Source organism: Ambystoma mexicanum, chromosome 9 (genome assembly GCF_040938575.1).
Source record: "Ambystoma mexicanum isolate Mex_15411 chromosome 9, UKY_AmexF1_1, whole genome shotgun sequence".
Lineage (NCBI taxonomy): Eukaryota > Metazoa > Chordata > Amphibia > Caudata > Ambystomatidae > Ambystoma > Ambystoma mexicanum.
Genome location: NC_090931.1, coordinates 1,301,020,669 through 1,301,037,023, shown reverse-complemented (window position 1 = coordinate 1,301,037,023; position 16,355 = coordinate 1,301,020,669). Strand labels below are relative to the sequence as shown.

The 16,355-nt window shown below is 46.4% G+C and overlaps 1 protein-coding gene across 6 annotated transcripts in view; it reads left to right on the top strand.

Annotated features, from left to right (window-relative positions):
- KALRN (kalirin RhoGEF kinase) overlaps positions 1-16,355 on the top strand; it is a 1,827,638-nt gene that overhangs the window by 1,189,340 nt on the left and 621,943 nt on the right. For all 6 annotated transcript variants that reach the window (XM_069616662.1, XM_069616664.1, XM_069616661.1 and 3 more), the window contains exons 20-21: positions 4,976-5,091; positions 14,508-14,630. In XM_069616662.1, coding sequence (XP_069472763.1) covers positions 4,976-5,091; positions 14,508-14,630 — 239 coding nt within the window. The remainder of the gene's footprint in view (positions 1-4,975; positions 5,092-14,507; positions 14,631-16,355) is intronic.

Genomic DNA, 16,355 nt, shown 5'->3' with positions numbered 1-16,355 from the left:
AGACGGTCTGCAGGGCGGGAGACTGGGTTGGGGAATCAATGGTTCATTGGGGGAGAAGCTCATTGAGGTGAGATGAGGAGGAGAGAGAAGGGGGGGAGCCTTGGTAGACAGAGCCTCCATACCCATTAAAGGTGTGACTCAGGGATAGAAAAGGGAGCGGACCAAGGAGACGGAATGGTTCAATCGGAGAGAGAGGTGGAAAATATCAATGGACACCACTGGGTGTAATTGGTTCACCTTCCTTTATTGCAGAAGGAACCAGCTGAGAAGGAGCACACGGAGTACTTCATATGGGCCCACTGACAAAACCAAGGGTTCTTAGAAGCTGAAGGGCCAGTGCAGCAATAGCTAAAGCAAGAACCACCGTGCCAGGGCCCAAGACTCTCATTGCTTCCGAGTGCCACATTGTGGATCACTTTTGACAAGCCTCAGTGGCAGCCATGATCTTAAAGCTTTCTCACATAAGTCTTGCTTTTCTTTCTTAAAATGTTTACATTTTGACTCAGAACCCTTAAATCTCAGTCCCTTGGATTCTTGAACATTCATCTGACCCCGCACTAGCAAGACTTGCATGTCCTTCTGCAAAGCTGTGAGCGCGTCTTGCTAGAATTCATGGTCGCTGCAAGCCAACTCTGCATTCGGGCCTAGGAATAGGATGGAGCATATTTTACTATGAGTGCATCTCTCTTATGGAGTGATACGTGAGCGGCTGATGAATCCTTGTAGGCAGTGCGGCTTAATCTACAAAAGTCTTTTTATAGGATAACTTCTAGAGATGTGGAACTGAACGGATTAGTAGTGGATCCACATCACTCAGCCTGTCCTGTCCGCGGTCGGGAGGCTGTGGCAGTACTTTGCCATGCTGCTCATATCACTGTCCTGGAGTTCAGGGATAATGATAGTCCTCATGTTACAGTTCACATGGGATCTAATCAGCGCTTCCGGATTAAAGATGGGTATTACGCTTACAACGTGCTAAAGTCGCCTGGGCGGCTGCATGGATCGTTAGTGAGTTGGGGAACGTACCATCCATAACTTTGCACCTAGTCATTTGGAGCTGGCGTCACTCATGCCTGAACCAGATTTGATGCACTACATAGAAAAGCAATTATAATGTATTCAACAAAATACATTACCTTTTTATTATTTGACATTCTTTCTCGCATCCAGAAAAAGGTTTAGCCACCACACCCCTCTTTGTGCATTATGGCATCATAGGCGTTATAAAGGATCCCCATTGGACAGCCACCCCCATGTTTGAATGGTTAATGATTGGTGGACTCGGCCAGTGTTCCTGCTACTCACCTGCTTAAATCCATCCGGAATTCCTGGAACAGAAACTCTGAGTCGACCACTGGAACAAGAAGATTCCGAAGAGGAGGATAAAGGATGATGCTGCCAGCATTTCCATAGATCGCCAGAGCATGTTGAGTAACTGCTGCTGTCCTGACCTCGTCATTTCAAGTGACAGGGATGATCCGAAGAAGACTTCTTCCTCCCATAGACTGGTGGGCCTAACCAATCTCGAGACAATCTACAATTTGCGCCCTCCCCTGAAGAGCTGCAACCTCCACGGCTTGCAAACTCCCAAAACCTGCGGTCCTGTGCTGCATCGTTGTGCATCATCTCCAGAAGCGCGGTTTCACCTCGAGGGCATCCTGAGTCTGCAATGACTTGAACCAGTTCTAGAGAGTCCCCTCACCAGAGGCGAGGACCGAGAACAGAGTAGGGTTGATAGCGGTGACAACCGCCCATCCACTGAGCCTGCTGAAGGCTCCAACAAACCGAGACCAAGAAGATCCACTGGTGGCCGTCCCGCTGCTCGAGTGCTGTCGTAAGATCCACCTTTCCCAAGTCGCTGGACCGTAGAACGGGAGACTGTCTTCTGGCATCTCTCGGCTGGAACCATCCCACTGCAACTGCTTCTTCACTGAAAAGGTACTGTTCACCTACGGTATAACTTACCTGAAGGTTGCTGGTGCGATCCTGTGTCTATGGGGGCTGCAGATAGCATGCTTCTTGCACCCTCCCAGGTCTCCATAGAGTTACATTGGGGGGACAACCCTTTGTGCTCTTCGCAGTAAAACTGCCTGCCCTAGGACACGTCCTTGGGGCGCCCTTTCAGGGGGTCATCCTAATCTCCCTGAACCACTTTTGAACCACTGACTTAACTTACCTGCAACTTTAGTGATTACTACTGGATCCAACAACTCTGAACACTGTGTTTTTCCCCTTCCTGCCACTTCTCTGGCCAGCCCTTGGCCACTGGTGACCCATCTGAACTGTGAGAGACACAAACTAGGTAGTGTTGGACTTTTAAGACAGGATTGGGTTGCAGTTACAAAAAGTTACTAAGAGTTTTAAAAAGTTTGCATATTTATTTCAGGTTTATTATGTGATTTGTTACTCTGAAAAAGTATTCTGAATGCATATGAACATCTATCTGTATGGAAAGAATATTGCAAGTGATCTTACGCTGTATATATGTTTTATAGTACTTAGGACACTGTGCCTTATAGTATATAATAAATGTCTGTTTTGATAAAACTCTGCAGTGTGTAAGTGTTTTCTTGAACCAAGGTGTGCTCTGAGTTCTTCGTATCCAACTATAGCCCTCCTCCCTTCTTGGACTAAGCCTGCTCGTCATTCTACCATACCTTTGGGTAGTTTAGGCCACACCTAAGCGGTGTAACTCTATTCACCCTAGGTGGGCTTTCCCAAGTCCTGTCACAGACCGGACGTTTGCAAAAAACCCTAACACAATGATTCCATTGCTTTGGAAAGGGTGTGCAGTGCGAGGTAGCAGTAGAGGAACAACATAGAGGGTGGATTGCGTATTCTGGTGTTCCGCCCTGGTCACAATATTGTCTAGAAACTGCCCTGCTGAAGGCTGAATATTCCTCTTCATTGGAAGGGGGAAGCTGGCATGAATGACATTGATAACTTAACCCTTTTGTTCCCTTCCCCTTTAGCTATGTGATACATTCCCGACATTCATCACAGCTGTATGGTACAGCTGTGATGAATGTCGGGAATGGGAAGAGTGACGGATAGGCTATAGATATGTAGAGGTGGGTAGGTATGGACCGTAAGGATTTATTTATTTCATTTGTTGACAGCGCCCAAGCCCTTTAAGTATCACGGCACTGGTAGCTTAGGAACATGTGAAGAATATGCTACATACAGGAGGTTTTCTACAGACAGGTTACGGATTATAACATAGCCAGAGCAAAAATCGATTTCTTTCAATGCCGAGGTGTAAAAAATCCCCCTCGTTATCCAGCCCCCCTTTAATTCTCTTTGTGCATACTATGATGATAAGCTTTTAATAATAATGGGTGGTATTTTTGCCTTTGGAGCCCGCAAAAGCACATTTCTTTTCCCCTGAGACAAGCTTCCCTTATGCCGAACCAGCCACACCCTTTGCCTTTAATGAGAAGAGCAGGCGACCCGAAAGCAGTGTTGAGGGTGAGGCTGCATGGAAGCAGCATATCACAGGGCACAGCGTGTATTCTCGAAGGATCTCCAGTGCAGGCCCGGCCTTAGGGGGGGGCGAGCCGGGCGACCGTCCGGGGTGCCACGCCCCCCAGGGCGCCTTTAGCCCCCACCACGCCAGCTCGGGGACGTCTTTCAAGGGCTCCCCCGAGCTGGCGTAGAGGGAGAAGGCGCAGCAGGCGGGCGTATTCAATGACAATCCGGTGCTCAGCACCCCATTGTCACCAAATGCGCCCCTCCGCCGCGGCGCCTTCAACAATAAAAGGCGCCTTAGCCCCACACCACGCCAGCTCGGGGCAGTCATTCAAGGGCTCCCCCGAGCGGGCATAGTGTCAGAAGGCGCGGCAGAGCTAATCTAATAACAGGGTGCTGATGCGCCCTATTCAAATAATTACCTCCTCGCCGTAGCGAGGAGGTTTAAAAAAAAAAGTGCCACTTCCTGGCCCTGCCCCCTTTGACCAGGGGCGCACGGGGAGGGCGGGATTCGCCCAGGGCGCTGGGACCCCAAAGGCCGGCCCTGCTCCAGTGGCGGCGGTAACTTGCAACTGTGACGTCACCGCACTGTTGCTACCAATGTGGATGTACGCTACTGAGACCTCACAGCAGCAGCCAACCACCTTTAGATTTAGCTGTTGGGTATTTGCTTTCGTTGGATGCAGAAGTTCGGGAAAACAGCGCTGTGGATTGGCTGCCCATGCTGTCAGTCGCGCCTTGCGATCAATGGCTCTGTGGATTGGCTGCCCGTGCTGTCAGTCATGCCTTGCAATCAAAGGCTGTTAAGGCTGCTAACATTTGGAATGTGAAAAACGGGCCGATTTAATTTTTTGAAGCTATTTAAAAAGATAATGTGACACGGCTTAGGCCATCAGCAATGAAAACGAGCAGAAGTCTATTAAAAGAAAAGTGAAAAATTAAACTTGGGGGTTGATGATCAAAATTGGCTCAGTTTGAGCGCAGTTGCGTTAAAATGTGTTTCTTTTTAATGCACATACTTTGTGAGTTAATGGTGAAACAGTGGCTATTGTGTTGATCTGGTGACGCCTAGATCCATGCGTCTCCTATCTCATTTCTATTGAATTAGAACTTAGATTGGTGGCAGGTTCCCTGCTCTGCATACCCTGATGCAAGCATCTCAGGGGTACTCTACTTTTTGCCTTAATAAAATTGTGTTAAAGTATTCATTATGACATGTTTTTATAACATACATGTAATGTTGATACCAATACAATTATAAAAACAAAAATAATGGATAAAAGCAGATGGAAATGTTGAAAGAATGAGCACCTTAAAAAGGTGAGCCTTATTTCTGGTTCACTGTGGGGCTAGGACTTGGGCGCTTTAACACTGATTGTCTCTTGGGATGTCAAGTTCATGGTGCCAGGGAAATCATGCCAGCCTACCCTGTTGACTCTGAAGTCCACTTACCGACCCGCAGAGCCATAACACGGGCTGTACCCGACTCTCCTATCTCTCCTCCCAGCCATTCTGAGCGAGCTGCTGCAGCGAGAGAACCGGGTGCTCCACTTCTGGACCCTGAAGAAAAGGCGCTTAGACCAGTGCCAGCAGTACGTGGTGTTCGAGCGCAGTGCCAAGCAGGTACGTTCACGTCCTCAGAAGCCTACTGACAGTAAGTAGTAAAGTGATGCCACGTGTGGTTTCGCATGTATATAGAAACGATCAAAGAACGTTATGTTAGAAATACATGTAGTAAGTGACTGCTAAATGCAAGTGAACTAAGGAAACCTTCTGTTAGTCAGTAATGAGATGCTATGTTCAGAGCTCGAAATTTCCCAATTCCATGTATGTAGGTATGTATGTATGTGATGTATAAAGTCACAAGGCATAAATTAATTTTGCAAGATTGATTAGTCAATAATGCTAAATCAAGACATTTTGATTAGCAATCTATCCTAAATGATTAGCAATTTTTGTATCACTATTTTCATTGAGATGAGCACTTTATTGCAACAAGACACCAACAGAGACTCGGTTTCTGTGTGTACCATTTTTTTGTTTTGATCAAGCCACTAAAAACATTTTGCCAGCTTTTGGTATATATGTGCACAGCCACAACCAAATTTGTTGCATCAGACATAAATACATTACTTTCTTAGCTTTAAAATCTGTGCGATCAAAAACACTACAATCTGTATTCCTTTTTGGCAACAGTTCTTTTTATGTTTTGCTAATCCAGCAGACTTTTAGTTTTAGCTCACTTTAAAGTTTCATCAGTACTCCTCTGACAACTGTCATTCAGGTAGCCCCGGGTAGTGCACCCAGATTTTGGCTTGTGCTGTCAGTTTTCAAACAATCCAGTTTGTCTGAAGAATGCTTTGCTCTTCACATTAGGACTTTGTATGCTCACAATACTTCATTAGATACATGAATTTTAGCACAAGGCAAGATTTTGAATGTTGAGAAGTGTTGTGTTCTAGGCATTTTGGAGTTTTTAGCAACAAAGCAAATGTCAATTATAGGCACACTTTGGGGTTTCACTTGCAAAGTGCTGCTTCTCTCTCTCTGCACTCCGTTTGCTGATCATGGAGCCCACTGGCACATTTCTGCAGGGTGTGCTCCATTACACCGCACATTCACCATGGGTGGCTGGTTGTGCCTCCCTCTTTTTGTGTGCTGAAGCACACGTTTTTTTGTAGGTTTTTGGCGCACACAAGGGTTTTGCCGCCATGGTTGCCGTTCCTTTCACCATAACTGGCAGGGTGATGCCGCATAGCATAGCGGAGTGGGTCAATACATCCCACACGTGTGAGCAAACTGGTTTAGAATTTTTTTTTTGTGGCAGTGCTGAGCACAGAGATGTGTACTATGTTATAGTGGTGACTATTTTAAAGGTTTTTGAACCGTTCTAGGGTCTGATACTGCCCAGGATGGTGGTGAGCTCCCTGTCCGCCCATGAGTACTGTGAAGGTTTTTAAATCGGTTTGTTATGTGCACTCATATCCAGTAAAACCAGATACTATGTTCGCACATGAAATCCAAACCATAACACCCATTTTTGACAATGAATAGAGCTGAAGCCACGGTGCAGTCCCTGAAGTTACAGGCTGGGCTCAAATACCAGCTTCACTGCCGAAATAACATGTGTGACCCTTGCCGAACCATTTTCTCTCATTGTGCCTTAATCTTCAAAAATGAGGAGCTGGTTGCACTATTCGTAAATCCCTCCCAGTTTTAAGATCTACTGCTTCTTGCTCCATATATAACACATCAACCAAATATATGCTGCTTGATTGCATGGCAACTTAAATTCCCATATGATATACTCACTTGACTATCAGACTGGTGTCCCTCCAGACAGGACATCATTTTCTTTCAGGGGAAAAATCACAGCAAAGCAATGTGCACATTTAGGGAAAGATCGGATATAAAGTGCACATAGAAAGAGAAACCATACCATGAGAATATCGGGCATTTAGTAAAGTAAATGGAGTCACTGAATGGGAATAGATGGCGAAAGGGGAAACCGCAGCCTTGGCAAGGTGATATATGGGTACACAGGAATGCATCAATCATCCTGCCAAACTTGGAATTTCAGTATCGGGGTGCATTAGATATCCGGATCCATGGTTGGGCCACCTAGGCAGCTGTAATGGTACCCTTTACAGCCGGTTACCTGGACGCCGGAGCGTCTCATCAGCAACTTGGAACCTGGCAACGGCTTCTATGTCGCAGGCTACTTGGGAAGATCTCTTGTTGGAGTATTTGCAGGTGGTCATGAAGGCTCCTACCATGAATTCTTAATATAAAGGCCTAATCAAAGACCTTTTTCCTCATCCCGACCTGGTCACTCCTCCAGCACCTCCCATGCAACCCCCTGTGGTTCTTCAGCCGGGTTCTTCACTCTAGTAACAGAATCTGTCCCGTCCGGGCCAGTGGAAAATCTGATAGACAATCATACTGCCGACAAAGGGAATGCTTTAGGACAACCTAATCTTTTGGTGGAGAGGTGGAATTTGCTTATGAGATGGCTGAGGGTGATTAGTAAATGCCATCCTTAGCTAGGGCGTTTCACAGAAGGCTTGGCAGAGTGGCAGATTTTGTGGGCTGGTCTTCACCTGTTGAAACCCCTTCAAAGGCTGGGGTGTTGGGAGTTGTACTGGGGCTTAGAGCCTTAGACAAGACCGGGTTTCCACTGCATAAACATGTCCTTGCAGAACATGGGAAGATTTGGAACAAGCCCCATTCTGTGGCCCCCCCACTAGCAATAAACTTGAGGCAGTAGAGACCACTTTTGACTCTGTAAACCTTGCAGCTCATCCCATGTCGTTTTTCTCTGTGATAGTGACTGCATCACTCTTTCACAAAGGTTGGTCCTTTTCAGCTTCTTTGGTTCACAGTTCTCTAGATAAAAATGACAGACTTTTGGACACCATGATCAGGAAGGCATACTCTCTCATTATTACAATTGAGGCAGGCCACAACTAGTGCCTTATTGGCGGCAGCCAACCTGTGCCTCTGGAAGGAGCTGGCCAAGGTTCAGGGGTCTTGACACAAGGCATACAAGGAATATGTAGTTCTGGTCTGGCCGACACAAAGATTATTGCCCAGGACCTCATGGAAGGATCTGCCCATCATTTGGGCATAGCACTAAGGGATATGCACGTTTGCACTGGCATACATAGATCTGCATAATTAAACTCCAGAGGTTTTGCACAAGATGTGCAGGAAAAGCTTTTAGACTTTCTGTTTGAGAATGATTCCACGGTTAAACTGATGAGGAGCTAAGCTAGGAAAAGACATCTACCCAAACTGCCAAATTGTTACCTGGCCTTACCAAAGCCCCTCAGATGCAATTCCAACTTTCATCCTCTAGCAGGACTTTAGAACCAAGGACCTCCAGAAGGTTTCAGGGGGTTAATTGACAGAAGACAAGAAGGTCTCAGCACTCTTGAGTATTTCCATGAAGGAGCAAAGGACCAGCACCATGGATTTCTTCAGTTAGCCCTCTGCCGCAACATCCCAGGTGGAGAAGAAGCAAAAGTGAAGGCCATGTCCACATGCCCTCCACTGGGAGCAGGATCACAGAGTTTAAGGCAAGGTGGTCTTTAACCACAGATGATTCTTGAGTCTGGTTTATTGGCTCAAGGGGCTGCAGACTGGCTCTTCCTCCCTTCTCACCATCTTTTATCCCATTAAGACATATCTGTTCTTCTGTACTTCGAAATGAGATGCAAAATCTCCTGGGACTAAGGGCCCTAGAACCAATTCAGCCATTGGAGTCGGGCCATGGTTTCTATTCCAGGATGTCCATCCTTCCAAAGAAGAACCATTCAAGCCTGAGAATTATTCTAGACATGTCTCCCCTCGATACCTTTCCTGGCCTACAGGAATTTAAGGGGATCACAAAGGCTCAGATTCTGTCTCAATGCAAGGAAATTGGTTATGCACAGTGGCTCTGAAGGACCCTTTCTTGCATAGTCCTATATGGCCCCACACAGGACATTTCCGCACCTGTCACCGGAATATACATATAATACAGGGTGTGCTAGCCTTCACGCTTCAAGTGCCCAAGAGAAATCCTGCACGACTGGCTCCACACTGTAAAGCGCTTCCACTTGTCTTTGTAGCAGGCTAGTGTAGAGGGCGCCATGGCCCTGGCTAGAATGTTCTTGCATTCCAAAGGCAGCGAGTAGTGCCCAAATTCTAGGGCAACAGGAACCAGCCCGCGAGGCTCAGACGCTGTGTCGTGGTACAGGATTGACCCTCCCTCTCTGGAGAGCAGGCATGGAAGGGGAGACTGTTTCATGACTGGATCCACTGACACAGAGAAGTGCTGAGTACCAGATCTGCCTTGGCCACACTGGTCCAATGAGGATGATATTGCAGTGGCGATGTCGGAGTGCTCTGGTCACTCGTAGCAACAGAGAAATTGGTGGAAATGCGTACAGGAAGAGACCCTCCCAAGGGAATGAGATGTCCTCCAGACTCCTTAGCTGAGGACACCGGCTGGCAAACATTTGACACTTGCCATTGGTAGCTGTCTCAAAGAGATCGATTTGAGGTAGACCCCACTCGTTCAAGAGATGAGACACTTGTGCTTGCTGGCGCTCCCATTCGTGGCTGGACCGCAGCTCCCTACTGAGTGTCTGCAATGGTGTTCTGAATGACTGCCAGGTGAAATGGGATGAAAAACATCTGTTGAGCAATAGCCAAGTACTACCGATTTTGCGCCTCCAGCGAAAGAGTGGGAGAATGCGTCTTGCCCCGTTTCCTGATGTGTAAAACATGGTGGTGGTGTTCTCTGTGAAGACCTGCACCACCTTCCACTGGAGCTTTGGCTGAAAAGACTTGAGAGCCCAGAAAACTGCCTGCAGTTCCAGGACATTGATGTGCGTCTTTTTCTCCTATGGGAGCCTGAGGCCTCTGGCGTGAGATTGTCCTGTGTGGGCTCCCCAAACATCCAGAGAGGCGTTGGTCATGACTGTTGCCTGATACGCAGGGATGTGAAATGAAGCATCCTGCGAGAGATGCGGGTGACTAAACCACCATTGTAGGGCCTGACGGAATTCCCAATTGAGGGCAATCTTGTCGTTCCATGCACTGGTGACTTGCTGCCATCCGGCATCCAGAAACTCTTGAAGGGGTCTCATCTGCAGTTTGCAAAAGGGAACTATATGGATGCAGGGAGGACATCAACCCTATCAGGGACTTGATGGATCGGACTGTTGTGATGGAAGTTTTTGAAAATCGTTGGCCCTTTCCCGGGATGGCCCTCACTCTTGTGTCTAAGAGTCTGTGTTGAGGCGGGAACCTAGGAATAGTGTGTTCTGAGATGGCGCTATGCAGGATTTCTGATAATTTATCGAATGGGAAACAGACTTGGCCTGGTGCTGTTGTTTTCCCTCACCCAGCTCCATGGATATATTTGGACCAGAAATTCTCACAACTAACACTGTGCTCCTCTTCACTCTCACCTGAGGAGGAGGCAGATGGGTCAGAGCGGCATGATTTGGCGTGCTCTGGTCGCAGTTTAGATGTTCCCTTCTTGTCGAAGATATACAGTCTGTTCCGGGAGGTCGCCACTATGCCCTGAGAGTAGTAACCTAGGGGGGGAAGAGGCGTACCTTCCTGGAACAGCCTGTTTGCAGGGAAAATGCTGTGTGGCATAACAAAAAAAACACTGATGGCAGCGAGCAGAATCAATGTCCCGGGAGGATAGCTCAGCGTCAACGTGCTCGCCTTGGAAGCAAGACGACACGAAGCAACACAGGTTCGATCCCCGGGTCCGCACTTGGAAACCTCTGGGTATTTAAGCGCGTTATAAATACGCAACTAAGACAAAAAAACAATTACGCAACTAAAAAAACAAACAATTCCTGTAACGGCGCCTCGATGCCCGTAGGCTGTGTGAGCGCTTTAAAAATGCAAAATAAATAAGGTCCGTAAAGTAAACAAAGCACTTCAGCGATGGTGTGAACTGAAGCAGACAAGCAAGCATAAGATGGAGTGTAGATCAAGGTAAGCGGAGCAGGGGAGCAGCGTGGACCCAAGGAAAGCAGCAGAGCGCAGAGGGAGGAAGGCAGGGTATCCAGGAAGACGGGGCAAGTAGAAGAGGAGCTAGACATAGAAAGAAAAAAACAGCGTCTTGACCCACAGAAGGAGAGCAAGGATTGCAATGAGAATAAGGGGGCGGAGCGAGCCAAAGCTATAGAACCACGTGATGGCGGATCAGAAAGCTGGACCATAGCAGTACGTTAGCAGGATAACGTAATGGAGGATCAATGGCGGCGCTTCCACCTTGTCCAGAGCTTCCATGAATGGCGATTCATGACAGCAGTGCACATAGTGCCACAGGAAGAAATTGCTATTGCTGCCTGATCAGAAGAAGTAAACATGTATCTTTTAATGTGTATGTATAGCAAGGTGCAAAGAAATAATCATTACAAAAACATTTCCATTTCCCAGTTAAAACATGTTTTGACACGTTTATAAAATACTCCCATTGGGAATTGAGGTTACGTTTTTACTCCCTTAAAAATCATTTTACTCTCAACTTTAAAAAATAGGGAGTAAAATACTTCCTCTTCAAATTCTTATCTGGAGCACTGCGTCTCAGTGCCAGTCTTTATGGCCTGCAAGGTGTTGTGGACTACCTTGTCACTATAGAACGGCATGTCTGCCACCTTTGCATGTTCTTGCGCAAGTTGTTGGCTTTGAGCAAACCCTGGTGGCGGAGGGCCACTACATTGCCCATCTGCCAAAATCTCTGCGATGTGAGCGATGGTAATCGTATGTCCGCAGGCTAATCCCCCTTCGTAGAACAACGTTAATGCCTCAGTCTTCTTGTTGTCAGGGAGGAAGTCGGGGATGGGTCCCAACTTGTACCAAATCTCTCTGTTATACCTCGAAAGAACGGCTAGGGCGTTGACGGCCTTGAAAATAGAGTAGCAAAAGATTTTTCATTCCCAACAGGGGTAGTTTCTTAGGTGAATAAAAGTACATTTTAACTCTACAACCGATAACCTTTTGTAATTCATATGTCTTTGCACCTAGTAAGTCATGAAAAGTAGAATACATGTTTACCTTAAAGGTCCTCTTTAGACGAGGCAGTAACAATATTGGAGCTTCTTCCTGTGGTACTGCTACGCTGATACAACTCCCCCAAACATACCACTAGATCTGTGTGAGTGGAAACGGGGGCAAGCTTCCTATGGTTTGCATATTTATTGTTGGCAGTATGTTTACTGGCCAGCCATACCCTATTAGATTAGAGAATTATTGTACTGAACTCAACTGCTCAGTAATGTTCCACCCTGCCACCTAGCCATGCTCTAATACAGAAGATAATGTGTGCTTCATTTCTTGGGCTTGTTCTTCAATACTAGCCATGCTATATTAAAGTAGGAAGTTAATCTGTCATGCTGTGCTGCCATCATTTTCAGCACTAATAGCCGGTATCGCGTTGTTTCATCTAAATATATTGGGGTTGGGGGCAAGGCGTTAGAAGGGGTGGGGATGCGTTCGGGGTCGGGTTTATAATTAAAGGAAAGGGGGAGTTGGGTGGGACCCCCAAATAAAAATAAGTGTCAATTCGTTTTTTCAAAATAATTTCTTTAAAAAAAAAAGGATAAAAAAAGCAAACACACGAGGTTGTGATCTGTTACCCTAATACTCCATATATAAGGGGGGAACCCCAAATTACCTCACACCAAGTGGGCGCTCTACCTTATTTTGGGGTAGTTGGGCATTTGGTAGGTATTTCAACAGTTCGACCAAGAGATTCAATTAGTGTATTTGAATTCACAGTACAAACAATTAATGTATTCAAAGAATCATAGATATAAAAGACAACCCAAAAATCTATTCAGTTTGTCAGTATTTTGATAAAACACTCTAAAACACAATCCCTTTTGTGACAATATGTCCACTAGAGTGAGAACTCGTGTTGAATTAATAAACACAGTTGATTATCGACAGCATGTGCTAATATACAGTTGTCATTCTCTATAGAAAGGAGTCGAAATACCTGCTAACCACCTCATGTTATACCTCATAGTACCCTCATAGCCATAGTCTATTGTAGCAGATAGTTAGTCCATGTGCCTTAACTGCTAAAGTTAAGCTTTTATTAGATTGTTTTCAAAATATCCAAGAACTGAATGAATGAACCTTTTCAGTTACGTTTCTCTTCCTCGATCATTCACAGAGATGGCATAAGATTCTTGTTTGAATACTAAATCTATCTCAAAGCAAGGGGTTACTTGTCAGAGCTGTAGAGCATCCAGAGAAGAGGCACGTGGCGAGGGGGTCCTGGGGTTTGAATGGGTTGCAATGCTCCGTTCTAAACTTCCCAGCGAGTATTATTTGCATTTCCTGCTGCTGCAGAGTGGAAATGAGAGGTCATGCAGGTCACACACGACGCCGCCCTGCTTGACCTGGAGTGAGTGTATCTGCCTCCACTGCCGAGTCGTGCTCTGCCCTGGTGGCTAAACCCAAATGAGAATGTGTTAAACTGCAGTCTCCTTAGGCACTGCCAGCAATGGCCTCGTATTGCTGCAAATGAATGCATCAGTCCCAATGGCTGCTCTGCCCCTGTAACCCAAATGACCCGAGAGGATTCATGTGGAAATGTTTGCTACCCAAGGTCATTTGGTAGGAGCACTTGAAAAATAATCCCTGCAGAGAAGAATGACGCCTGTGAGGGGTCTGCTACTGCTGGCACCCCTCCATTGCGACTCCGGGTAGAGTTCTTCCAATGTGCCTTCTCCGGGTTTTGTTTGAGAGGCATAGTAGGACTGGCTCCTTGCTCTGGCCTGTCTCTTCTGTGAATGGGGTGGCGATGAGGGCGAGCTTTGGTGATGTAGTGTGGTAGTGTGGTAGTGTGAAAGAGGATCACGTGCAAGAATCAAATGGGCCTAGAGTTGGATGGTGTTCAATAACCTGGTAGGTGCTCCCCCTGGTTTCCAAAAACCTAACCTCATGCAACCCTTGGAGGCAACCAGGCATCGCGAGAAACAACTTGTACAACTAACCATAGAAAAACAATGAGACTTCACCCTTGCAGGCAACCCAGGCATCGCGAGAAACAACTTGTACAACTAACCATAGAAAAACAATGAGACTTCACCCTTGCAGGCAACCCAGGCATGGCGAGAAACAACTTGTACAACTAACCATAGAAAAACAATGGGACTTCACCCTTGCAGGCAACCCAGGCATCGCGAGAAACAACTTGTAGAACTAACCATAGAAAAACAATGAGACTTCATGCAATGAGGGCTGCACTAAGACTTGTATTCCAGCACCCCGGAGGTTTCCCGCCCAAGCTGACCACCTGTGTTCTGTTCTACAGGGCCAGCTGATTTGAATATTTATGGCAGTAGGGCTGAGTGGCAGTCTCCATTTGGCCATCCTAGCCTAATGGACAGGGAACATGTTACATTAAGCAGATGGTGAATGCGTCGGTCTGGGCACCCCATTCTAAAGCTAGCTTAGACTGAGACTGGCCTGAAATGCGATTTAAGATTATGATGTATGTGCCTCTCTCCCCACAGGCCTTGGACTGGATCCAGGAAGCAGGCGAATATTACCTTTCTACGCACACCTCTGCAGGGGAATCCATAGAGGAGACTCAGGGCCTTCTTAAGGAATATGCGGACTTCCGCGTGCCAGCCAAGGTAAGGGAGGCATCACTAAAGTTCATTTAAAATAAACACTTGGTCTTGAAAAGCTAAACTTTAATTTATTAATTGCTTGAGTTACTTCTGTTGACCGTCGCCTCTGGCTCACAGTGGGAAACCACTGCGCTTCACACCTAACTTGATTCTCCTTGCAGGATCATATTTGTTTGTATAGAAAGTAGGCCATGAAACTGGTACTTCTTCAGTTCCATGTCTGCTGATCTCTTCTAGGATGGGAAAATGTCAATCATTGCTGTGCCGCTCTTGCATACTGCTTGCTAGTTCAGACATACTGCTTGCTAGTTCAGACATACTGCTTGCTAGTTCAGACATACTGCTTGCTAGTTCAGACATACTGCTTGCTAGTTCAGACATACTGCTTGCTAGTTCAGACATACTGCTTGCTAGTTCTTGCATACTGCTTGCTGGCTCTTGCATACTGCTTGCTGGCTCTTGCATACTGCTGGCTGGCTCTTGCATACTGCTGGCTGGCTCTTGCATACTGCTGGCTGGCTCTTGCATACGGCTGGCTGGCTCTTGCATACGGCTGGCTGGCTCTTGCATACGGCTGGCTGGCTCTTGCATACTGCTGGCTGGCTCTTGCATACTGCTGGCTGGCTCTTGCATACTGCTGGCTGGCTCTTGCATACTGCTGGCTGACTCTTGCATACTGCTGGCTGGCTCTTGCATACTGCTGGCTAGCTCTTTCTTGAGGTCCTGATTTGGTCAGTCAGGGGATGCCCTCTCTATATAGCTGAAAGCTCAGATGGAGTTAGGCGGTCACTCCCCTGCTCCATTACCCGATCATATAAAACCCCACCTTTCCCTTCCAAATACTCAACTTCTGGGATGGTGGAAGATGCAGTTTGCTTCTGGTGTAAGACATTTGAGCTCAGTTAACAGGGCCTGTGTGATTTTCGGTGCCTGGCATTGTCCGTGTTGATCAGCCTTTAATGCGATGCAAATGATTGACAACTGGTGTTGCTCTTTATCCTCCAATCTCCGCAATAGCCTTAATTTGTTTAATGCCCTCAATGCTGTTTCTCTTCAAGGTTAAGGTCCGCGATTCCGTGTGCAGGCGCAGATAACTTAGCATTCCCGGTCTACTTTATTTATGCATTCGTTTTGATACAGCGTAAACCCAGGGACGTCATTTGGGGGTCGCCAGAGGTCGCACTTGCGACCCCTGAGGTCTCCTTAGAAAAAAAAAAGATTTTATTTTTAACTTTATTATTATTATTTTTTTTTTTTACTTTATGTAAGTTCCTAGGTTGTGACCAGTGTCATGTGGCTCTTTATTTTTGGTCTGTCTAACTTTCTTGTTCAGGCCTCTTAAAAAATAAAAAAAAATTAAAAAAAACGGTGTTCCACAAGTGTATCACTTTGAGCAGTGACGCTAAATAAGAAAGAATAGGAATAACACACAATTGCTAGACTCATTAAAGGTTTATTTCCAGGCACACTTCAGGGGGGTCATTAACCCATTTAGTCTGTTCTTAAACATCTCAACTCAGCCTTTCACCCTTCTGAGGTCGATAAATGAGTACCAACACAGGTTGGGTGATATTGGGTGTATATTTGATCTATATAAAGCGCTTAAGCGTAAGTGCTATATAATAACACATCATTATCATTTGGCCTTGGACGTCTGCTTGCATTCACAGTAATTTGGCAATATGGTCCTATACACACTGATCTTAACGATACATATGGCGATGCATT